Source organism: Pyrus communis, chromosome 11 (genome assembly GCF_963583255.1).
Source record: "Pyrus communis chromosome 11, drPyrComm1.1, whole genome shotgun sequence".
Taxonomy (NCBI): Eukaryota; Viridiplantae; Streptophyta; class Magnoliopsida; order Rosales; family Rosaceae; genus Pyrus; species Pyrus communis.
Window position 1 is genome coordinate 18626725 of NC_084813.1, and position 24375 is coordinate 18651099.

The 24375-nt window shown below is 40.2% G+C and overlaps 4 protein-coding genes and 1 long non-coding RNA gene across 8 annotated transcripts in view; 2 read left to right on the forward strand and 3 right to left on the reverse strand.

Moving 5' to 3' along the window:
• Positions 1-13268, reverse strand: part of LOC137707796 (uncharacterized) — a 69818-nt gene extending 56550 nt beyond the window's left edge. Inside the window, exons 1-5 of one of the 4 annotated variants that reach the window (XR_011064731.1) lie at positions 13002-13268; positions 12825-12913; positions 12546-12587; positions 12022-12055; positions 10257-10326 (exon numbers count right to left, since the gene is read on the reverse strand). This is a non-coding gene — a long non-coding RNA (uncharacterized lncRNA). Of the gene's footprint in view, positions 1-10256; positions 10327-11727; positions 12056-12545; positions 12588-12824; positions 12914-13001 lie in introns of those variants that run through there. The other 3 variants (XR_011064730.1, XR_011064729.1, XR_011064728.1) reach the window with 3 other exon arrangements.
• Positions 8683-9863, forward strand: LOC137749337 (ankyrin repeat-containing protein NPR4-like). The gene is made up of 2 exons (XM_068489435.1): positions 8683-8759; positions 9332-9863. The coding sequence occupies exons 1-2, from the start codon at positions 8699-8701 to the stop codon at positions 9820-9822; spliced, it is 552 nt and encodes a 183-aa protein (XP_068345536.1). The 5' UTR covers positions 8683-8698; the 3' UTR covers positions 9823-9863.
• Positions 13269-13827: 559 nt separating the features above from the next.
• Positions 13828-15446, forward strand: LOC137709125 (ankyrin repeat-containing protein ITN1-like). The gene is made up of 3 exons (XM_068448250.1): positions 13828-14277; positions 14697-14708; positions 14829-15446. Exons 1-3 carry the CDS (start codon positions 13828-13830, stop codon positions 15444-15446), a joined length of 1080 nt encoding a protein of 359 aa, XP_068304351.1.
• Positions 15447-15722: 276 nt separating this feature from the next.
• Positions 15723-17846, reverse strand: LOC137709126 (uncharacterized). Its single transcript, XM_068448251.1, has 5 exons — positions 17689-17846; positions 17504-17603; positions 16459-16842; positions 16264-16369; positions 15723-16157 (listed from the first exon to the last, which is right to left on the reverse strand). The coding sequence occupies exons 1-4, from the start codon at positions 17844-17846 to the stop codon at positions 16346-16348; spliced, it is 666 nt and encodes a 221-aa protein (XP_068304352.1). The 3' UTR covers positions 15723-16157; positions 16264-16345.
• Positions 17847-20059: 2213 nt separating this feature from the next.
• LOC137709127 (vacuolar cation/proton exchanger 3-like) lies at positions 20060-24055 on the reverse strand. The gene is made up of 13 exons (XM_068448252.1): positions 23834-24055; positions 23495-23740; positions 23335-23402; positions 23061-23089; positions 22575-22771; positions 22252-22464; positions 21963-22097; positions 21695-21811; positions 21565-21618; positions 21288-21404; positions 21041-21143; positions 20795-20901; positions 20060-20665 (listed from the first exon to the last, which is right to left on the reverse strand). Exons 1-13 carry the CDS (start codon positions 23933-23935, stop codon positions 20060-20062), a joined length of 2094 nt encoding a protein of 697 aa, XP_068304353.1. The 5' UTR covers positions 23936-24055.
• Between the last annotated feature and the right edge of the window lie 320 nt (positions 24056-24375).

Consider the following 24375-nt stretch of genomic DNA (forward strand, 5'->3'; position numbering starts at 1 on the left):
CTGTCGTACAGACCACATTAGGTGGTTCCGACTCGTAGGTGACTCGCGATTATTCGCACAGCCTTCACGTGATCGTAGCACTAGAGCGTTTATATGTATTACACCCAGGCCTGTCGTACAGACCACTTTATGTGGTTCCGACTCGTGGGCAGGTTTAGTTATTGAATTTGAGCTCTATATGCAGTCGTACAGGTCACGTTAGGTGACTCCGGCTGCCAGATTATATGTTATTGTTATGAATTATACCTGAGCACTTGCATTTCATTCTGAGGTTTCGACATGGCATTTCTTGAGCATGATTGGCATATTTATATATACGTATATATGTTTATTTTCTGGGAAGTATACAGGTTTTACGACGAGGGGTTAGAATGTATTTTTACTAAATGGTTTTCGAAAAGCTTTGTTTTTGCCCACTCACGCTTTTGTTTTGCGCCTCTTCAGGTTCTAGTTGTCTAGCAGGTTCGGTGGTTTCCCAGAGGGCTTTTCCGGCATTTCTGACAGACGATCACCAGCGTAGGGCCACATTCGGGTGTACTGTTGTCGCATCATTTTTCTTTTGGACTGCTGTAGGCCTATTGCTCTGAACTTAGCGTCTCACCTACGCTAGCACTTAATTCTATTACTTATGTATGCTAGTTTTTAGTTATTCGCGCTATTTGTATTACTATTTTATTAGCTTCCGCACTGTGCACGTGGCTACGTCACTTCCACGTGATGGCCAGCACGCCCTGATCTCGGTCGGGGTGTGTCAGTTTGGTATCAGAGCCTAGGTTTGGCAGTCTTGTGTTTTTGTGAGTATTCTAATGGTTTTGGTGTCTTCTGTCAGAATTATGCCGCATCGTCGAGAACCACGTCGCTTTGATGAGTCTAGTTTCCCCGATATTACCCAGCTGGGGGGAAGCTATTGTTACGGCTATTCAGTCAGCGATCCGCCCTCCCCAGAGGACTCATCTGGAGACTATGTACAACTTGAAATTGGATAAGTTCGAAGGTAGTGAGGGTCACGAGGGCGCAGAGCGTTGGTTAGAGCACATTGAGAAGACTTTTCATGTGTTGCACAATCAGGGGAACCTTCCTGTTGAGAGGTGGGTTGAGACGACATCATGGTTTCTGGGTAAGGAGTCTGCAGCCTGGTGGGAGCAGGAATCTCGCCGTTTGACTCCAGCTGAGAGGACTGATTGGGATGTCTTCCAGGTGTTGTTCATGAGAAGATTTGTGCCTCATGAGTACATTGATCGTAAGAAGCAGGAGTTTACAGAGTTGAGATAGGGGAAATTGACGGCGAATGAGTACTATCGGAGGTTTACTGATTTGTCTTGCTATCATCCAGACGTTGCTGGTAATCCAGCGGAGATGCTTCGTCGTTTCCGCTTAGGTACAAGGAAGAAGTGGCGTTCGATGGCGACTACTACCCACTGTGATACCTACCAGGATTTCTACGAGATATTGTTGAGGATTGAGGATTCAGAGAACATGCCGAGCGAGAGTGAGGAAGAAGAAAAAAATGGCAATCAGAAGAAAGATGACAAGGGTAAAGGTCAAGCGTCGCTCGGGCCTCGTAGGACTCAGAACTTCAAGAGGGGTGGCACTAGTTCGAGTTCTTCTAGCGGTGGTTTCAGTGCCACTGGTCAGGGACGAGGAGGTAGGTTTGTTGGTGGCGCTCGAGGCCAGAGACAGGGTGATGGTGGTAGAGGCAGAGCCCCAGTTTGCCGTAGGTGTAATAATCGGCATTTCGGCGAGTGCAGGTGTGGCAGCAGTGGTTGCTTCACGTGTGGGCAGATGGGACATCGGGCTGCGAATTGTCCTCAGAGTCAGCAGCAGAAGCCGCAGCAGACTTTCTTGCCGCCACCTGCACCGATTCAGCAGATTCAGGGTCCGGGTGGTTATGGCCAGGCAGGTCGAGGTGGTGCCTACCACTACCAGGGTGATGCTGTTCCTTATGCCCCGGGATAGTATCAGTATCCCCAGGACCCGTATTCTCAGGGTAGTTATCCTCCGTATCCTGGCAGCTATATGTCATATCCTCCAACTTCAGCAGGTGGTTCTCAGTGGTTTCAGGGAGGACAGTTTCAGCCGGGAGAGATCGCTACGAGTAGTGCGGGGTATTCGAGGCAGTCTGGTCAGCCCAGTCAGGGGTGCGGTACTCAGAGTCGCAGTGGTCAGACGAGCAGAGGTCACGGCAGACGACAGCAGGCCCAGGGGCGTATTCACAATATTTCTCTGCAGGATGCTCAGAACAACCCGGATTTGATTATGGGTACGTTAAATATTCTTGGTTATTTTGCTAGAGTATTAATTGATTGTGGAGCTACACATTCTGTGATTTCTCATACATTTGCTCAAGTGACGCAACCTCGCCCCACACCTCTAGGGTACGATTTAGAGTTCGCTATGCCTAGAGGGGAGAGATGTATTGTAGATCGTGTGTACCCAGGATGTCCAGTGATAGTTGAGGGTGTTGTTTGCCAGCTGATCTTATCCCGTTAGATATTGTCGACTTTGATGTGATTCTGGGCACAAATTGGTTGCATTTCTATCGTGCCAATATTGATTGTTACGGGAAAATAGTTACGTTTCACCGTCCTGGACTACCTGTGTTTACTTTTGTGGGTGAGCAGAGTGGGGTGAGACATGGCGTCATTTCGGCTTTGCGAGCGAAAAGGTTGTTGTCTAAAGGTTGCCAGGGGTACCTAACTCATGTGGTGTTGGATGAAGCCGTTCCTAGCAGAGTTGAGGATGTGAGAGTGGTCAAACACTTTCCCGATGTTTTCCCCGAGGATTTACCTGGTTTACCACCATATCGAGACATGGAGTTTACTATTGAGTTGCTTCCAGGTACTAATCCTATTTCTTTGACTCCTTATCGTATGGCTCCCGCTGAGTTAAGGGAATTGAAAGTTCAGTTGCAGGAATTGGTGGATAAGGGGTTTATTCAGCCTAGTACTTCGCCTTGGGGCGCTCCGGTATTGTTTGTGAGGAAGAAAGACGGAACTTTGAGGCTGCGTATTGATTATAGGCAACTGAATCGGGTGACGATTAAAAACCGTTATCCGTTGCCGCATATCGATGATTTGTTTAATCAGCTTCGAGGTGCTTGTGTATTCTCCAAGATTGATTTGAGGTATGGATATTATCAGCTGAAGATTAGTAGGGATGACGTTCCTAAGACGGCGTTCAGGACTCGTTATGGTCATTACGAGTTTCTGGTTATGCCATTTGGGTTGACGAACGCACCAGCTGCTTTTATGGATTTAATGAACCGGGTGTTCCAGCCATATTTGGATAGGTTTGTTATTGTTTTCATCGACGACATTCTGGTGTATTCTAAGTCGAAGGCGGAGCATGTTCGACATCTTACTTTGGTGTTGAAAAGGTTGAGGGAACACCAACTGTATGCTAAGTTTAGCAAGTGCCAGTTTTGGTTAGACCAAGTCGCGTTTTTGGGACACATCATTTCTGCTCAGGGTATTTTGGTGGATCCTCAGAAGGTCGCAGCTATGGAGAATTGGGAGCAACCGCGAACCGTCACTGAGGTGAGAAGTTTCCTTGGTTTGGCGGGGTATTATCGGAGGTTCGTTAAGGATTTCTCTGTGATTGCTTTACCACTGACGAGATTAACGAGGAAAGACGTTAAATTTGAGTGGGACGATAAGTGTGAGCAGAGTTTCCAGCAATTGAAGCATTGTCTCACTCATGCACCTGTTTTGGCACTCCCGGACGATAGTGGTGATTTCGAGGTTTATAGCGATGCTTCCTTGAATGGTCTGGGATGTGTGTTGATGCAGCATGGTAGGGTGATTGCTTATGCTTCGCGACAGTTGAAACCTCATGAGTTAAATTACCCTACACATGATTTGGAGTTAGCCGCTATTATCTTTGCGTTGAAGTTGTGGAGACACTATCTTTATGGAGAGAAATGTAGGATCTTTACAGATCATAAGAGTCTTCAGTATCTTTTACTCAGAAGGAACTTAATCTTCGTCAACGGAGGTGGATGAAGTTGCTCAGCGATTACGACTGCACGATTGATTATCACCCTGGTCGTGCAAACGTAGTGGCTGATGCACTTAGCAGGAAGTCTCAGGGCCGTATCAATGCGTTGTACGCTAGTCGTATTCCTCTTTTGGCAGACTTACGTTCTACGGGAGTGAGGTTAGAAGCAGAAGATCGAGAAGTAGCGTTACTTGCTAATTTTCAAGTCAGACCAATTTTAGTTGATCGGGTGCTTGAAGCTCAGGTAGCAGATAGGGAGACTCAAGAACTAATTCAAGCTCGAGATCGAGGAAGGAGGAGAGACCTCAAAGTTCGTGATTCGGATGGCATGTTGATGCAAGAGGGTAGAATGTTCGTGCCTAATAATTTGGATTTAAAGAAGGAAATTCTCGATGAAGCACATATCTCGGCTTACGCCATGCATCCAGGAGCTACTAAAATGTATCATACCATTCGACCATTTTATTATTGGCCGGGTATGAAGAGGGAGATAGCTGAGTATGTGAGTAGGTGCGCTGTTTGTCAGCAAGTTAAAGCGGAAAGGAAGAAGCCGTTTGGGTTATTGCAGCCGCTTCCCGTTCCAGAGTGGAAATGGGAAAATATTACTATGGATTTTGTGTACATGCTTCCGTGTACACATAATGGTTTTGACGGCATTTGGGTGATCGTTGATCGGCTCACTAAGTCGGCACATTTTATTCCAGTGAGAGAGAAGTATTCGTTGGGCCGTTTAGCGGAGTTGTTTATCTCGAAGATTGTAAAGTACCACGGTGTCCCTGTGAGTATTGTCTCGGATCGTGATCCACGATTTACATCTAAGTTTTGGGTGGCTTTTCAGGAAGCTTTGGGTACGAGACTACTTTACAGTACGGCGTATCATCCTCAGACAGACGGATAATCAGAGAGAACTATTCAGACTTTGGAGGATATGTTGCGAGCTTCGGTGTTACAGTTTGGTGATGCTTGGCACCAGCGGTTGGATTTGATGGAATTTGCCTATAACAACAGCTTTCATTCGAGTATCGGCATGGCGCCATTTGAGGCATTGTATGGTAGATCTTGTCGCACTCCGTTGTGTTGATCAGAGGTTGGAGAAAGAGTTTTAGTGGGTCCGGAGATTGTTGAGGAGACTACTCAGAATGTTCAGGTGATTAAGTCTAACCTGAAAGCAGCCCAGGACAGGCAAAAAAGTTTAGCAGATCGGCATACTACGGACAGAGTGTATGAGGTTGGCGAGGTTGGCGATTGGGTATTTCTGAAACTTTCACCATGGAGAGGTGTCGTGCGGTTTGGAAAGAAGGGTAAGTTGAGTCCCAGATACATCGGACCATACATGGTCACAGAACGAGTTGGTGAGGTAGCTTACAGGCTGGAGTTGCCTCCGGAGTTGGCTAGAGTGCATAACGTTTTTCATGTGTCTATGCTTCGACATTATGTTGCTGATCCGTCTCACGTGATACCTCCTCAACCGTTAGAAATTAATCCAGATTTGACGTATGATGAGGAACCGGTGACGATCATAGATTGGAAAGAAAAAGTTCTGAGGAACAAGACGGTGAACTTAGTGAAAGTTTTGTGGAGGAATCATTCAGTCGAGGAAGCTACGTGGGAAACAGAAGATCGGATGAGGGATTTGTATCCTCGTTTGTTCATTGACCACTATGGGTTGTTATTTGGTTGTTTTGAATTTCGGGACGAAATTCTAATAAGGTGGGTAGCTTGTGATAGCCCGTCCCAGAAACATTTTAACGTACATGTGAAAAGACAAAATTGCCCCTAGTTTGATTTCTTTACGTTCATTTGTTGTTTTTGAGTTTGGTTGGCATGTTTGGAGCCACACACACACTCCCATACTCCACACCTTTCTGTCCCTTTCCCTGTGATCCTCCCGAGCCCCATTTCCCTTCCCTTTCACCATATACGTACGGACACACACCCAAAACCCATCAAACACCCACATATCGAGGAAACCAAGGCCATATTCGAGCTCGTGAGGCTCGTGGGAGTCCAACCGTACCATTTTCAGGTAAGAACACTACCGTTTTCACGTTGAAACTATAACGTCCGATTTCGAACATTGTTCATGCACACGTGATTTTTCACGTTTTAGGGAGATTGAAGCTTGTAGGAAGCTTGGTGGGGTCCCAAGGAGGCTCGGAGTAGTTCATTTGAAGGAATTGGACGTCAGAAGCACTGTATTCGAAGTTGGCCGGAATTGGGTGGTTTTGATAGGTGAGATTTCGTGGTTTTTAACCCTTGAAAGTAGTATAATTGTGTTCCTCTAGTTCTAAGCTTCATTTTGGTACCAATTTTGTGAAATTTGGATGAAAAACGAAGAAGATATAAACGTTTGAAAATTTTCCAGTTTTCCGGCGCCGGAGGCTCACCGGAGAAGGTGACGGAATATTCCGTCAAGTCTGACGGAATATTCCTGACGCCGTTGACGAAATCCGTTAGAACTGACGGAATATTCCCTACGGCGTCAGTTGACGCCGTCAGCGTGCCAGGCACGTGCCTGCTCGTGGCCGGCGCGTGGGGGCGCGTGCGGCGGTGGAAAATTTTTCTAAAAATTTGGGTGTGATCCTGAGGTTGAGTAGAGCACATTGGTATATTCATTTGCCCCATTTGAGCAATGTATGAGAAGTTATTACGAAAGGTAGGTTATGTGCTTTAAAATTAACGTTTTTATAGTTGTTTCGCATATAGGTGATACGTATCCCGAGGACGAGTGTGGTCACTCGAGGCAGGGGGCTACGACCCTTCCACATACCAGTGAGTGGGCTTTTGGTTTTCCGTATATACCTATATACTATATTTTCCCATAATTGATTTAAATGTTTATTAGTTTTATGCCATGCATTACATTATCATTGTTTATGCATCGTTAGTTGCATTATCAATCGGTTATATATACATATGCATATTGGGTGCTGTGGACGCACAGGTAAGTGCCAGGTAAGTGTACTCATGTTTACATTCAGTAGTGATTCGAGATACTTAGAGAGCTCATAACCTGCACCCCCGGTGTTAGTGCTCCCGCCCAGAGTAGGGCACAGTCCTTCACATGATGTTCACCTCCCGCACAACACGCTCAGCTTGGATCGAAGTTAGGTGCACAGTCCTATCGTACAAACCACATTAGGTGGTTCCGACTCGTAGGTGACCCGCGATTATTCGCACAGCCTTCACGTGATCGTAGCACTAGAGCGTTTATATGTATTACACCCAGGCCTGTCGTACAGACCACTTTAGGTGGTTCCGACTCGTGGGCAGGTTTAGTTATTGAGATTTAGATTTGAGCTCTATATGCAGCCGTACAGATCACGTTAGGTGACTCCGGCTGCCAGATTATATGTTATTGTTATGAATTATACCTGAGCACTTGCATTTCATTTTGAGGTTTCGACATGGCATTTCTTGAGCATGATTGGCATATTTATATATACGTATATATGTTTATTTTCTGGGAAGTATACAGGTTTTACGGCGAGGGGTTAGAATGTATTTTTACTAAATTGTTTTCGAAAAGCTTTGTTTTTGCCCACTCACGCTTTTGTTTTGCGCCCCTCCAGGTTCCAGTTGTCTAGCAGGTTCGATGGTTTCCCAGAGGGCTTTCCCGGCATTTCTGACAGACGATCACCAGCGTAGGGCCACCTTCGGGTGTACTGTTGTCGCATCATTTTTCTTTTGGACTGCTGTAGGCCTATTGCTCTGAACTTAGCGTCTCACCTACGCTAGCACTTAATTCTATTACTTATGTATGCTAGTTTTTAGTTATTCGCGCTATTTGTATTACTATTTTATTAGCTTCCGTACTGTGCACGTGGCTACGTCACTTCCACGTGACGGCCAGCACGCCCTGATCTCGGTCGGGGTGTGTCACTATGGGTCAACTTTCAACTAAGAATATATGACATAAGTAAAAATACTAGAGTCCTCAATTTCTTGGTCACTCTCTTGTGTGATACTAAGAGTAGAGATTAAAATACTAAAAGTATATCTATTTATTCTTCATTCTTAATATCAAATCTAAAAATAAGTAACCATGCGTTCCTTGATCACTGGTTACTGAGATAATATTTTTAAACAAACAGACAAATAGATTGCCAGGAACCCCAAGAATACAAAAGGAACAATCGTGAGGGATCTGGACTCAAGTCAACTCCCTTTCTTTCTTTCCTTGCTTTCTGAACGTGGCTATTGCCCCCTTTTTCTTTTTATTATTTTGTATTGGTTACATTTGATTACTCCTTCGGCGTTTAGGTAGGTTTGCTTATTGAATCCTCTTCAGTTAATAACAAGGCTTTGCCCAACTTTGCATTTATGTTAGGAATATGATACCAATATTCAAGTGGAGGTTGCGTGTCCAGCTGATCCTTAATATTATTCCAGGAAAAGCAGCCCATACACCTCTTCATTTCTATAAGTAACTTCCCACTTTCCCCCATTTTCTTCTTATTAGTTTGCCAATGCAAGCCTTTATTTCATTGCTTATTTGCATACTTACTAGAGTTTAATAACTAGCTAGCTGCAGTTTGTTGGCTTCCATTCCTTTCAATCCGTAAGTAGTAATTAGACTACTTTAATTTCATTGCCAATTTTTTGTTTGTTTAGATAATATATGAGATATGCTCCACCGAATCACAGGTCGAACATGGCACAAGGTGTTTCGGAGAACATGGAACAACGTGTTTCGGAGACCATGGAACAAATGGAACAAATGGAGCAAGATGTCTCGGAGACCATGGAACAAATGGAACAAGGTGTCTGTCTCTCTTTGCCGAAAGAACAGGAAAAAGAAAAAAAAAAAAAATCCTTTACTCTTCTTTTCAAAGGACATCTTGGCGCTACAATAAAGATAAAATGATAAAAATATCCTCAAATTTTGTCAAATCATTTTGACCTATTGTTTATTGAATTGAGGGTTTTTTTGTCATTTTGATCCTTATTTAACATGATTTTTCATCGAATAATCAAAATGATTGATGGTGGACAATCTCATGGACCCGCTTCCATTGATTTCAAATCTCATGGACCATAACATATTTAAACTATGAATTTAATTAAAGGCATGAATGATTTCCTGGTTTTCTTTGTGATTAAATTTCAGTGCTCTATTGTCCTAACACTTTGGAGTGTTAATCACAATGATCCCATATAATTTTTCTAGTTGTCATATAATTCCATATAACTTCATTAAAAAGTTAAATAACAAGGAACTCTTAACATTATCTTCCATCGTTTCTATGATTGAAGTTTAACTACAGAATAGTTCATGCATCAAACTAAACAAGTATGGGGAAATTAACAATAACAAACACGATAAATTTGACAGGATTTGAATATAGTCCGTGTAAACCTTTCTTTGAGGCTGTGCAAGCTGGTCGTTGGGAAACTGCAAGGGACTTTCACATCCAACATCCGGAGGCAGTAAGAGCAAGACATCCATCTTCTGGGAAGACAGCTCTTCACATTGCAGTTGAGGCTGGGCATGTGGATATTGTGAAAGAATTGGTGTCGTTGATGGAAGAGGGCGACTTGGAAATAAAATCACAGGGTGATCAGACAGCTCTTGCTATTGCTGCATTTGAAGGGATTACCGAAATGGCTGAATGCATGGTAACAAAGAACAAAAAATTACTCAGCATTCCCGATGCTTTCAACGACATTCCACTTGAGGCAGCTTATTTGTTTGGTCATTGGGATATGGCTCGATATCTCTACTCCGTCACTCCACTTGAAGATTTAATGCCAGACAAAGGAACTCGTGGCGCTGCAATAATCTCCAATTGTTTTCCATCCAAAGAATTTGGTAAAAGTTTTTAAATATGAGTACTAACATGCTGTTGAGGACTACAAAAATGAAAATTAAGGGTTATTTTAATAATGATTTCAGTTGTTTAGTAAACCACTTCCAAATTTCCAAAAAAAAAAAAAAATTGAAAACTGAAATTCGAAGTTTGAAAACCGAAAAAATAGCTTTCAGTTTTTTATTTTTTTTTATTTTTAATGAAACCTGAAAATTAAAAGTATTTATCAAACAAGTTTTTGGTTTTCAAATTAAAATCGTGATTACAAAACTAGCTACAGTTTACTCTTTTTCCCATAGCTACAAATTATTATAGCAAACTAATTATTTTTGAAAAATTCTTAACGTTTAAAATAAACAGATATCTCATGGGATTTAATTAACCGTTGCCCAAAATTGGCCCTTACTTCGAGAATGGATTATAAGTTAAGGCACACTACGTGGGGAGTACGAGTGGCGACCCCCATAGAAATTTTGGCTCGTATGGCTTCTTCATTCCGGAGTGGAGTGGAGCTCAATTTCTGGCAACAACAGATTTATGACAGTTAGTGTACAACATACTTCCTTCGCTTTCTATTAATTATTTGCTTTCACTTTTATGACATATTTTCTTGTCTTGATAGGCATAGACATACAACCTCCTCCTCGCATCAACCATATTTCTGTAACGGTTCAAAATGAAGAAAATTCCCAAGCTAATAACGGAAGGAGGTCAATTTGCTCAGGTTTGCCATCCCCTTCCTCTCCCATCATTAACAAGTTAGGAAGTGTTGCATAAAAGGTACGATCTAATTTGGGTTATCCACTTCGAATTCCTGATTAACTTTAACAAGGGAGTACATGATATTTATCTTTACTTGTACGTAGAAGGTCTCAATTATAACTCACATAGATGACAAGTTCGACACCAAATTAGTATCACTAATACCTCCCTACCTTGCTAAATTTGAGAGATTATTAGGAGAGTTTTCTTCATTTGTGGAGATTATTGGGAGCATAAGTGCATGTTTGGTAATGAGAAATACAAAATGCGTTTGTGTTAGTTTTTAAGAATAGACCCATAAAATGAATAACATAAAATACAATATTAGCCTAGATTGTGTAAAACATTAAAGTTATTTTTCATGTGAAACTTAATAACATAATAAAAAGATAAAAACCACAAACTAAGTATAAAACAAGGTCAGAATTTTAAGAAAAGAGAAAAAATCTTGTACTCCCCCACTACCACCTTCCAATGGTCTTCGCAAATATACCGCCATATGTCCACTACCAAGCATCATTGCCACTAGATCCTACACCTATCATCACTAGTATCTCCCATCACCACCCCATCACCGGGCCACCATGATCATAACCACCTCCACCATCTCCGCCATCATCAATCCTACTACCTCATAACCACCATTTCCACCACCCTTATTGTTAACCACACCCTCACCCATGTTACCATCATCATCGCCACTATAGATGCAAATTTCGTACAGTTGAATTGACAAAATTCCACATATAATTCAAGAAACATCGTTAATCTAATTGACAAACACCCAAAAAAGGAGGGAATGTATCCACCAAAGGGCCTCCGATGCCCAAGTCAAAAAAGTAGTTTGAGAGAAACTATGAACTTGAGAGAGTTCTGAGACGTAAATGACGATTATCGTTTTCCCTATTTGACACGACTATTTATAGACATAAACCCTAGTAGGCAACCGGGAGGGAGGTTGTAGTCCATAATAGACAAATCCTAAACCTATCTAAAATAGGACTCCAAGAATATTTATAATTTAGGATATAAGCATTGCTTGAATTCTCGAAAATTATTGAACCCCAATATCCAAAACTGTAATTAAAAACAAAAAAAACAAAAAAAAAAGGAAAAAGAGTTGTGCAATTGAATCAAGGAGGAGGACACTCAAACTGAATCCATTCTCCTAAATGAGACTGAAATTAAACGAATAAGTTTAAATTTAGCAAATTTAATTCTACGAGACCGAAATTCGGTACCAGTGAGGCGCACCTTGGTTTCTGTTGTTGGTAGATCAATCGAATGTGAAACTCAAACAAGAAATCGACATTATAAATTAAAGAAAAATTGTTCAGCCCAAACAATCTCTAAGCTTAGTATAGTTTATTAGTGTGGACAGAGAAATTGTTTGGCCAAAACAATCTCTAAACTTAAAGCATCATACTGCATTAAAATGAAGTTATATCAATACCTGAGAAGAGAGGCCGATCATAAGCTTCAGGAACCTGTGAAAAAAGGAAAATAACAATAATGAATTTGAATTTACTACAATTTTCTCTAAGACCCTGCTTCCTATAAATAAGTACTCTACTTAAAAATTCAATTCTCATCATTAGCTGTTTAACCCATTAAAAAAAAAATACAAACTTAAATTAAGAAACAGTTGAAAAGATATGATATCAACACCCCTAGCAAAAGTAAGGCCAAATGCCTTCGAAGAGATATGATATCAACTACCACATATTCCAGTGATGTTCAAGACCAAAACTTTCAAACATTAAAAACAAAAAAAATGCATTACTACCAAGAAAACTCAATGCAATACTCGCAGGCGTTGGATGCAATGAAGCTCACTTTACCACATTCCCTTCTTGCCTATAACTTTTAAGAGTCCCACAGCTTTTATGAATTGAAAAATAAAGCTTTTACAGAACATAGTCGAAAGAAAATGCCATGAGCTAAGAACAATATATTGAAAATAGACAAACAACTTACGTCTCTGTGGAAAATCTTCGTCAACTTTCAACTTCGCTCCACCTGCACACGCGCGCACACACACACACACACACATATACAAGCATCAAATCGATGTTCACACTCTTAGCATCTAGTTAGAACAATAATTACACCAAGAAAACTTGACCTTTCAACAACCCAATTGATGTTGTATTGCAATCTATACAACCAGTGACAGATTAAAATAGCAAAACAACACCAAAAAATCCTAAATCAAATTGAAGCAGTGTAAAATCGAGATTGAAAACGCGAAAATACCCAAGCTCGACTTCACCGCCAGCTCCGGCCTCATCACACACATCGACGCCACCCCAACTCCGCTCTTCGCCTTCCCGCCGCTCCCATACCTACAAAACACATAAAAGCCGATCAAAATCCTTACGTTTCTTAGATCGAAAATTGAGGAAATTCGATTACGAGTTTGTAGAAACTAACATGGGGTTTGGAAAGAGGACGGGAAGAGGATTATGGAGATATAATTTGACAGTCGTTGGTGACCGGTGGACCGCAGCGCCGTTGCGTGAAAGAGAAGAGGGAGCGAGGATGCAGGAGGGAGGAGAGACTTCTCCAAGGGGGTGAGAGGAGAGAGGATTAATAACTTTTTTTTTTCATAATTTTTATAAATTGTATTTTACACAACAGGCACGATATATTTATACAAAATTTACATATTATTTAAATATACTAAACGCTAGGGCCTTGTTTAGTAGCTTCTGTAAAGGCACAAAAGCCCGTTTGTCACACATTATATACTATTTAACAGATCCTATTTTTAGAGACAAAAGTTTTTGTGTCTTATGTTCTGTCAAAAAGTTATCAAGCCGAAGTATACATGTCTCACTTCTCATAGTTTCCGTGGCCGATACAATGTACTATCAAAAAATGAGAACTTAAATGTGTGAGGTCTAATTACTGTCATATTTAGTGGTATCCTAGGATAGGGCTTGAAGCATGTTGGTTAAAAAGTCAACTGTTGGTTATGAAACCCTTCTTGGTCTACAAACATTGGATTTCCATTATGCAAGTTCCATTAGGTCGGTCGTACATCTAACAACATGCTCCATGAGTTTCACCAACATTTTTTCCATTGCAGTCGGAGGTTTAGTGGAACAGCTTGTTTCTCATTCAAAAAAGCAGAAGAAAGGGCTTGTTTTGAAAATCGTTGAGATACTTGGTATGCTAGTAACAATTTCATTTGTTGTAAATTGGAATTCAAATCAATTATTCAAAGCAGTTTCAGTTCTAAATATTTAGGTTTTAAATGTCGAACTCAGGAATCAAACGCATATATGAAATGAAGATTGTCCACGTCAACTCACTTGCATTTTTGAAGCTCGTGTGCGAAGAGATAAATAAAGATTTGGAAATGCTTCAAATGAGTTATCCCACTGCGAATTATGCAATCTTCGACGCTGTTAGGAATGGGAATGTGGAGTTTATTACTCATATATGTAAAGCAAATCCTGACCTTCTGTGGGCAACAAATGACGAGGACAGGAACATATTTCACTTTGCCATCGAATGTCGTCAAGAAAAGATTTATAACCTTCTACATGGGATCTCTGCGAAAGAGCAGGTGATGCGGTGTGTCGATAGCAAAAATAATAACAAGCTACACATGGCTGGGCATTTGTCCCCATCTGCACAAGCACAACTTAATCGTATTCCAGGGGCAGCATTGCAAATGCAGCGTGAACTGCAATGGTACAAGGTTAGGATTTCTCATTCGACATAATTCTTAATTACGTTGCCTATATGACATATAAACTGAAAGAATCAAATTAAGTATTCGGGAGGTTCTGAATTTGTTTTCCCTTTTTGTAATAATCACCCAAATCAGCATCAACTATTAGGGACTGGGGGAGGGAGGGAAGAATTGGACTCGACACTTCGGGAAAATGTTCTTAACCAACTGAATTACAAGTCCCCTTATCCACTTCCTAGGTGTCAATCTTAGTTTGTTATCCTAAAACGTTTCTTACATTAAAGGTGCTGCATTTTGAAAGAGAGTTATTTGCTTTTTTGATTTATTGTAAGCAGATGTTCAACCTAACACTAGTTGTAAATTTAACACAATCTTAAAGCCTTAATGCGTAAAATGTTAAAATTGAACATCGTGACCAATTGTAGGTGCTCTCATATGTTAGTACAAATGTTAAAATTAACACAACCTAACACATGTTAATCCTAATATAATAAAGATTATAGAAAATTATATTTTATGCTCTCATAAGTCAGTCCTTCTTGTTCAATGCAATGCAGGAAGTAGAGACTATTGTACATCCTAGGTTTCTTGAGTGGAGGAACCATTATGATGATGATGAATTTTTGACACCAAGGGAACTATTCACAAAGAGTCACAGTGGATTGCTAAAGGAGGGAGAAAAATGGATGAAAGAGACAGCAACTTCTTACACTGTTGTAGGTGCTCTTATTATTACCATCATGTTTGCTGCAATAATCACAATTCCTGGAGGAAACAAAGATACCGGCTTTCCCGCATTCATCGATGAAAAATTGTTTATGTTATTTATGATTTCAGATGCTATATCACTCTTTTCTTCCACAACTGCTACGCTGACATTTCTCGGAATTCTCACGTCACGTTACGCAGAAGATGATTTCCTAAAGTCCTTACCCACACAGATGATAATTGGTCTTGCCACTCTTTTCTTCGCTATTGCAACCATGATGATTGCGTTTTCTGCTGCCCTTCTAATTATAGTTCGTGGACATTCTTGGATTGTGATTCCAACCATACTTTTTTCAAGTGTTCCAGTCACTTTATTTGCTTGGATGCAATTCCCCCTCCTAGTTAGAATTACCATTTCTACTTACGGGAAAGGAATATTTAATAGGAATGTGGAACGTTGGTTGTAAAGCTATTTCATTCTTTTATATTTCTTATTGTATCTGTTTATGTGGGATCCTAAAATTAGAGGTGTAACTGATTTGATGGATTATATATTAAGGAATAAATTGCTGGTTTACGAGGGACCTTTCACTTACAAGTGAAGAGAAACACCACTAGACTGTATTACTAAATGAAGTCTTTGTTTTTGTGTGTTGACTGATTCGTTTTTGTTGTTTGATGAATGATATGATTGTAGTTACTACATTACAGGTTCGAATAAGAACCCCACAAGGCACCCAACAGGATGAGCACATGAACTACTCATTCAGATTATCGCATCATCTTTAAGACAATAGACCAGTTCACTAATGAAACCAAGAAAGAAAGGAAACGAAAAGCCATAAGTAAATTTAAATTGTAGCAAAAGCTATTTCATTACCTTCATGGCCAGTTCACAAACTGGGAATCCAGATGAAGTAGTTTTACGTCTAAGCACTATGATGTTGAACATAGATATATCAATCACAGTACGAACTGAAAGTTTTTTCAACCTGATGCACCCAACGATAGATCTTGTCCCAACCTCTAATGTTACAGACAATAGAGGTTTAACCATATAATGCACACCATGGCACCCGATCGTCTTTTGATTTTCTTGTTGGATTCCATGTGATCTTGTCTCTTGAAAAGGAAAGGTTCAAGGTGCTTGCTAAAAGTTCTCCAATCTCATAAAGTATCTGAAAAAGAAACCATCTAGAGTTAGACAATATACGTACACTCAGGAAACAGACAGATTGATAGAGAACTAAAGGGAAGAGAAAGAAACAAGGCTAAGCGCCTTACTTTCAGCAGTGGAACATGGAGAAACTGAGCATACACTATTTTTCCCATTCATCTCTTGAGCAAATCGTAGAAATACAAATTACTATCCTATCATGGCCTCCAAACCCTACTTGAATTCAACCATATGTCACAACAATTCTAGGTAAACTGAATGTTGACAGTTGCATTAGATAAAGTAATAAAAAAGTTGTATACCTGAAACTCTTCTTTATCAGAAATGTGTTGACCTATTTGCCTGATAAGAACATATGTTGGCAACTTCAAAATACGGACAAACTGAAGAAAGCAAGCCAAATGTTCATGATGAATCTGCAAGGATGGCGGTGGCTTCTGGGTTTTGGTTGCCATAGCCTTGCTTATGGCTGTTTCTGAACCAATCTCTATACCATAAAGTGAACATTTGCTTTCAAATTTTGTTGCAGATTTACTTTCCCCCTTTAGCTTGGATGACTCTAGGAAAAACGGGGCAACGACTGTAGAAACTGAGGATGAATTCCGCCCTGCTAATTGTGCTAGAACTTCATTAATACCGCAGGCTAGTATTGGTGGTTCATAGTATTCCATAAGCAGCACAGACACCTGAAAAATACAAAATTGAAGAGAAATTTTTTATAAAGTTCCCCTAATTTGTTATCTTCAAGATATGTTAGAAGATAAATACAATAGTTATTCACTCTGTCCTAGTAACTCAAGCCCAACAGCAATAAATCGACAAACTTCAACACAATATCAAAGCTGTTGGCTCACATCCTAACAACTAAAGCATTTCAGAGCAGTGGTAGATCAATAAACTTTATGAAAAACAGAAAACTGCATAAAAAAAATAATGTGGAACCTTCCACTGTTATCGTCACAGCATGAGTTCTGAAACACAAAGGAACAAAACTTTTACAAAGTAATTTAATGGGTTTCTACCACTATGGGCATAGAAACCAAATCGACAAGCATTCTTTGAAAAACGCCTGCAATCAAGGCCCTTTAGACCTCACAGATCACTCACAATTTCATAAAACCGAGTCGATTTTATACCCCACATGGTTTTGAAAAACTAACAATCTAAACTCCAAATTGTCACAAATTTCACCTTTCACCATAAAAACTAGAACACGTTCCATTAGAAAATACACGACCCATTTCTCAACACCCAAATCCCACATAGAATCTAATCTATACTAATACAAACCCGTTTCTGGGTCCTAAACAATTCCATGAGAGACAAAGGGAGAGAGAGAAGGGGAACCTCATATTGGCCCTGGGGATCGAGGAAGTGGCGAAGGATTCCAGAAGCTTTGCAATTTTGGATTCCATAGAGCTCCAAAGAAAGCTCGAAACTTTCTTCTCTGCAACAAATTGGCGCATGGAAATCAATCGATATAATATGAATTTGATCTCAAACTTAAAAGGGTTGATAGGAAGAGATCTTACACAGTATAATTGCTTGGACTTGGGCGGAAAGCAGCTGAGATGGCATCGCCGAAGCCCTCTGAGTCTCTCAGCAGAAACACTACCTTCGAACCAACCTTGATTTTCTTTCTGCCCTTCCTTCTAACCAATGCACGGAGGTGCACGCACTTGCAATACATAGGAGTGCCACTTATTTTTTTTTCTTTTTTTTTTTTTATCTATTTTAATTTTTTGGTTTTTTTGATTGTTCCAAAAATGCCATGGCTTTAGGTCGATTTTGCACGTATAATGAAAACCGCCGTCTAAGCTATCAATCCGAATGCTGAGGGAATGGTTCATGAGGTTCTTACACCATATGATCGTCACCTTCCGCCAAAATGTCGCAATATTTGCAAGGTAGACGCAAGTCACCGTGCTTTGTGCGGTTTTCGTTGTCACAGGGTCGTCTGTGATCTTCTCTGCAAATGGTGGAGGGTCATATAATGATTGACCTCGTATTGATCGACTCAAAGGATGCATCTATGCAAATGTAGATGCTTTCTCGAAACAATAATGCTAGAGTCGCGAAATTTGTTCACCAAAACCAATGTATACTTCCGATAGGAGTTGATGATCTGAAAAAATTATAATAATATTACGGATTGAGAATGAGAAAGAGATGTGTAATGTTTAAGGTTTGATCAGTAGTAATTTAATAATCAAATATTTCTTGCCACCTCCATTTTCATGTGCTACACTGATAGGATCAGACATGGTAAAAGGGAAATTGAAAGAAAGTAAATGCAAGAAATGGAAAAGGAAATCAAAGGAAATTCATATCTTCGTTCATAGTCTCTTTACATCATAAAAGAGGTTTAAATACACCCAAAGATAGCTAGGGTTTGAGGTATGGATGGGCCTAGTGGATAGTAATGACAATAGGTGGTCTAACTAGTCATAACTGAAGCACAATAGCTTAGAGTCGCATCAATCCCACCCCCTTAAGATGAGGCTTGTCCTCAAGCCTCTCAAACTGAGAAAGACGCATGCAGCAGTCGGGAAAGAGGCCAGCCAATTTGTCCAATGGTGTACCATACTTATATGCAGTATTAGCTTCTGTATGGTCTTTAAATCACGAACCATGTCCTTCCAAAACTTCTTCAGTGTGTTCACCCAAAAAACAAATATCATTAACTCATATCCTGCCAAAATGAAATCATGCAGATTTGCCAAATACTTTGAGATGGAATAAAAGAGTTGGAGCACACTAATCTTGATAGCATTGAGCAAAAGAACAATCAGCTTTGTTGCATAACCGACCACCAACTCCCCAAAAGAATGACAATTAATGTCCAAATGGTTTTCTGCATTCTGTGCAGCTGGTACCCAAGTCTCAGTAATTGTGGTCAAGAGTAGACAACTTCGAATATTGGCGTTCAGATTTTTAGGCTTAGTAACTCCCATTGGGTGGTCAATCCCACTTGTAGCGCTACAGACAATGAGATCACTGTTGGTGCTCGTAAACAAACGCGCCCATAAATTGCAGACCCAAAGCTTAGTGAACAAGAATACCCCAAGCTTAGTGAGTGAAGGCCAATTGTTGTTCCGCAATACACCAAAAAATGTCGAAGAGATCTCCCACCAATTGAGAGATTCCATGGATGACTGAATGCCTTGATAGTCCCTGACGTAGAGCAGCGAATCGGCACCGAGCATCATATAAATTGCCATCTTATGCTGCAAAAAGAGTGCTAAATCAGCAAGACTCTTGCAATAATCGAAACATTTTGGCACACCATCAAATGGGTTTGTCATCTGGTCTACTACAGAGCAAACATGTCTGATCCAAGCTGCAGATGAACTATCACTTGTGAGGAACCATATTACAGCATACTCATTACTTTGGACTGCGTAGGTGAATAAGTGAATCAGATAAGTATTTCTCTTCCACTCTATCTTGTTTGGCCCTTGTCCACCTCGTGAAAGTAATGTTTGTATTCCTTCCCCATAAAGAATATGGATCATGATGATGGAGAACATCCACACTAGCCATTGAAGGAATGAGATCAGAGAAATACCTTGAAGAAAAATCTAGATTAAGTTGAAGAGCAATGATCCCATTGTCATGAAAATTGAAGTAAGCAATGCCTAAACTAGCCTTTCTTGCACCAAATTGCTCCAGGAGAATATTGTTCCTGCTTTTTTGTGACTAGTCAAGGTCATTGATAGCAATTGAATAAACAACTATTGACTCGGCACCCAAGAATTGAGGCAAAGTTAGACAAAACTGTAATATCATAGTTTCCAGTGTAGCATTCCAGATTGCTATGAAAATTTTCAATGCATTATCCATGAAGTTCTCCAGATTGCCATGAAAATTTTCAATGCATTCCAGATTCCAGATTGCTCAGTCTCATTTGGAGGCTGCAACTTGGGAAGAATGATCATCCATGAAGTTCTCAATCTCAACAAGATTAGGAGAAAAAGAAGAGCAACCAATCTGCTCAGTACCCGCTGCTAGAGAAAGAACCATAGAAATCAACATTTGAAAATTAAGAGAAAGTGATTCTGCCATGTTTTTGAGATGATCAGTTATGTATCCACGGATAAGAACTGCAAATGCTTCCTCTTCTTGTCTAAAATTCCCATCAGTATGCCATTTCAAGTTGGCATATTTTTCCAAAAGCCTGATAATGGTTCTAGTAACACCTATGGCAAGTATCACTAGTGGTAGACAAGTAGAATGCACTGCAGGATTGATGGGGTGCAGCTGTGGGATTAATAATTGAGGGTGGTCGTGAAAATGGTTCTCCTGGGACTGGAAACAGAGCTTCACCATTCGTGTTTTAGCTAACCAATCTCCCAGATCCCATCCCGGCCGAAATTCACGCCTAGTAGTGCATAGGTGAATGAATGAAGCATGTCGATCAACATCCAAGGCACCAAAATTGCATTCCAGGTGATTATTGAGAGAACATAAGAAATCCAAATGAGTGTCCAGATTGCCCTCACCACAGCTCTTCAACAATTCATCACACAGGTCAGTTGCACTGAAAATACATTTAAGTAATTTTCCCACAAGATACTTACGAAACCACCCACGGAAATCATTAAAAAAAACAGCACGTGGGAGCCAACGAAGGAAAACCCTCCAAGTTGCAAAACAATCAGGCAAGGGATTAAACACCGTAGGTCCATTTTTCATGGTATCAAGCAAGGACAGCTGACGAAGGCCCATAAGCTGCAACCTGTCATCTGAGAGTGTGAGCCAAAAATCCATACACGGTACACCGATGTCGAACCCAATGGGAGAAATATCATGCTTCAGAGACTTACTTAACAAGGAATCACTTGCAATTAAATCACAAGAACTGGGAGCCGGACTAGTGAATACCATCAGTCCTTTGAACTTTAGGATCTCTATGTACAAAGAAGCTCGCAGCAACGATAATGTAGCAAAGAATGAGCATCAGTCCTTTGAAGTAATTAGATGTTCCCTCCGGCAAGTTCAAATGCAATCCATTCATACGCATTATGTATAGGATAAGTAGTCGCTGCAGTGCTGATACAAGGAAACAAATTCATGTCTTTCTATTGCTTTTGTGCCACGAAAAGATTTATGGTTTGTTTGAATGACGAACCTGCAGCATGAAGGCTACCACCAGAACAGTTATGAAAAGTGTCGCTGTCTCAAACAATTGGAAATCTAAGTCCATAGGGCACCCCATGAACCACCCAACCACCACACAAAACGGAATCTGCAGAAATCCAGGAAAAACGGAAAACTGTTGAGCAAGAAAGAAGAACGGACAAATTATATGAAAGCATGAACAGAATCAACACGACACCACATATATGTACCCAAAAAACAAATCATAGTAAATGTCAGTGTAAATACGTATGATATTTGGTACTCACTCCAAACATAGATATCTGGGTTGATGAGCCAATTGCCACTCCTAAAGTTATATCCTGCACGAAACATTGAGGCAAAGTCAACAAGGAATGATAAATCATGAGTGATTATACCGATAGGACAATCACTTACAAGCTTGTCTTTCATGGCGAACATAACAGCACCAGCATGCTCTGCTGCGTTCCCAACAATTGGGAGCAAAATAACACTAATAAACGCAACTGGGATGCTCATTGCAACAGATGCACCCTGAAAAAAAAAAATACAGAAACACAAGACATTCCTCACAACAAACCCCACAAAAATACTATAAAATTTTCAAATCATCTAAAATTGGAGGTATAAATAATAGGATGAAAACTCTAGTACGATAAGACAATGATCTAACAAGATAAATTACCTCTATAGCATTAACTAAATATTCTGAGAGGACTGAAATCACCACAGTTAGAATTGATAGCCATATTATGGATTCCCACTTAGAGATCTCAGGAGCCTCTTCATCATCTGAATTTTCTTCGGTGTGATTCTCTGACTGGTTTTGTACCAAATTTATATAAACCATTAGATCACATATAGGAGAAAGTGCACAAACTCCACTTAATCAAATTCATCACACACTTGAACAGTGAAAGCAAAAGAATTAGTAACACAGTTTGAGGTCCTTATTGGCAAAGACTGGTACTAACCTGATCAACTGGAATATATAAATTCTGCTGGCTTCTCAATTGAAAAAACAGATATGAAGCATAGGCGACGAGCATAATGCAGCTAGTGAATCTCGAAAGAGATAACTCAGACTTCCCATAGTGCAACTCTGTCCGAGTAGAGTGCAGTACTGCTGGAAAGAGCAGACCCATGACCGCCATCAATAGCAATCCAGAGTTCACTCCAGAAGTTGCCTGAGAATATAGAAACTTTGAACTTTAGTTGCTAGAAAAAGATATGGAAGATCGAATACAAAAATAAAACCAAATAAACAAAGCACTCTTTTTTCACAGACGAAATATACCTTGTTGAACACTTGCTCCCTCTGTGAATGCACAAGTCCACCAGAAAAGAATGCGCATCCAAGCACAAGCAACATGTTCGATAGGATTGAGCCTAGTAAGGATTGTTGAACAACACGAATCATGCCTCTTTTCAGAGCATAAATTGATATTATCAATTCTGTTGCGTTTCCAAAGGTGGCATTTAAAAGACCTCCAACTGCAGAATTAAGTCATGATTGGAGTTATGGGTAACATTTTTGGATCAACAAAATGGATACTAATTGTAAAGTTAGTGCAACCGCTTTCAAATTTTAGGGTTAAATGTGAAAGGAAACATGTGATGCAGGTGAAGTACCGGTTGGATGAGGAAATTTTAGTGCTCAAAGCAAACTTAAAAGCTATATGAAGACTTGTGGAATCTGGCATTGATCAGTAACTCAAGCTTCAAGCTTTATGAAGACTTATGAAATGGAAAAAACGGATATTTGCATTAACAACATGCTTACCTGTTGGTCCAGTATAGCAAGCCAGTTGCCTGCATCAAAAGAAGCCAAGCTGTATTAGGAACTCAATAATGCATATTGATTGCAATGTAAGTTGATATGGACTTCCGTCTCAAGTGCTCGCAGATTAAACCCTAATACGCTAAAACACTAACAAATGTTGTTTTCTAATACATCAAGTTAACTGGATAGCTGTTCAGACATGGCTGTTGGATTCCACTCGTAACATTTCTGTTTGTAAACAAAGAGTATACATAGAGAGTGCAAGAAATCTTACTCCGTTGCATATCCTAATCGCTCAGCCAAAGGTATGATTCCCAACAAGCTTAAAAGAAAGACCCAACCCTGAAATGCTTTGAAATAATCAAATAAACTAGGCATACAATCGTGTGATGATCCGAGACCTTCGCACGCAGAAAAAGATAGTGAAAACTCACATGATGGCCGGTTAATTTATCAACCACGATTGCTAAAGGGCCAAAAGGCATGAGCAAATTAATTTGGGCAGAGAAAACTACAATCCTGATGCTATCGACCACACTATTCATGACATGGGGACAACAGTCATTTGCACCACCAGAATAAAGATCCCTGAGGGGAGCCTCATCCAATGAATGTTTCTCACCCCCAACTAGGCTCTGATCCTCGAACTCAAACACTGATTTGGGCTGTGTTGATCCCATCTGTGGAGCCGAAATCTTGTTACCGAAGATTATGACTGCTACCAAAAGAAAATGCCTTTGATACCATATATAGCTAAAGAATTTATAACTGACCTCAGCATGGGAATTGATTTTTATTGTAGCTGCATCGTTGTTCCTACCATTGTTGTCGTTGTTGTTGTTGTTGTTGTTGTTGTAGCGGTTATCAGAATCCATGAGGTGGAAGTAAAAACTCTATGCCAAGAAATCAACAAGAATTCCATCTCCGAACACGGGCATCGCTACTTCATCACATTCTCCACAATCAACACACATACATACAATGATAGAAATCAATTAACATGAGATCTAAAAAATGTATGTCTATACATACACATAACATCTATGCATATACACCCTACCTGTTTTTAATAAAGCTCATATTGGAGACCTGGGCGTAAGCAAGTTTATTAGTGCAGCGTGCTCCCCTTCAGCACCCAAATTCAACTTCGAATACCCCTCCCCGTTCTTTACTCTAGATTAAAATATCCCTTGAATCAGAATAAATCCCAAATGATTTTTTTTTTTGTCAAGAACATGAATTTTACAACCCTAATAAAAAAATATCACGCATCAATATGCATACATACATATATATATATATATATATATATATA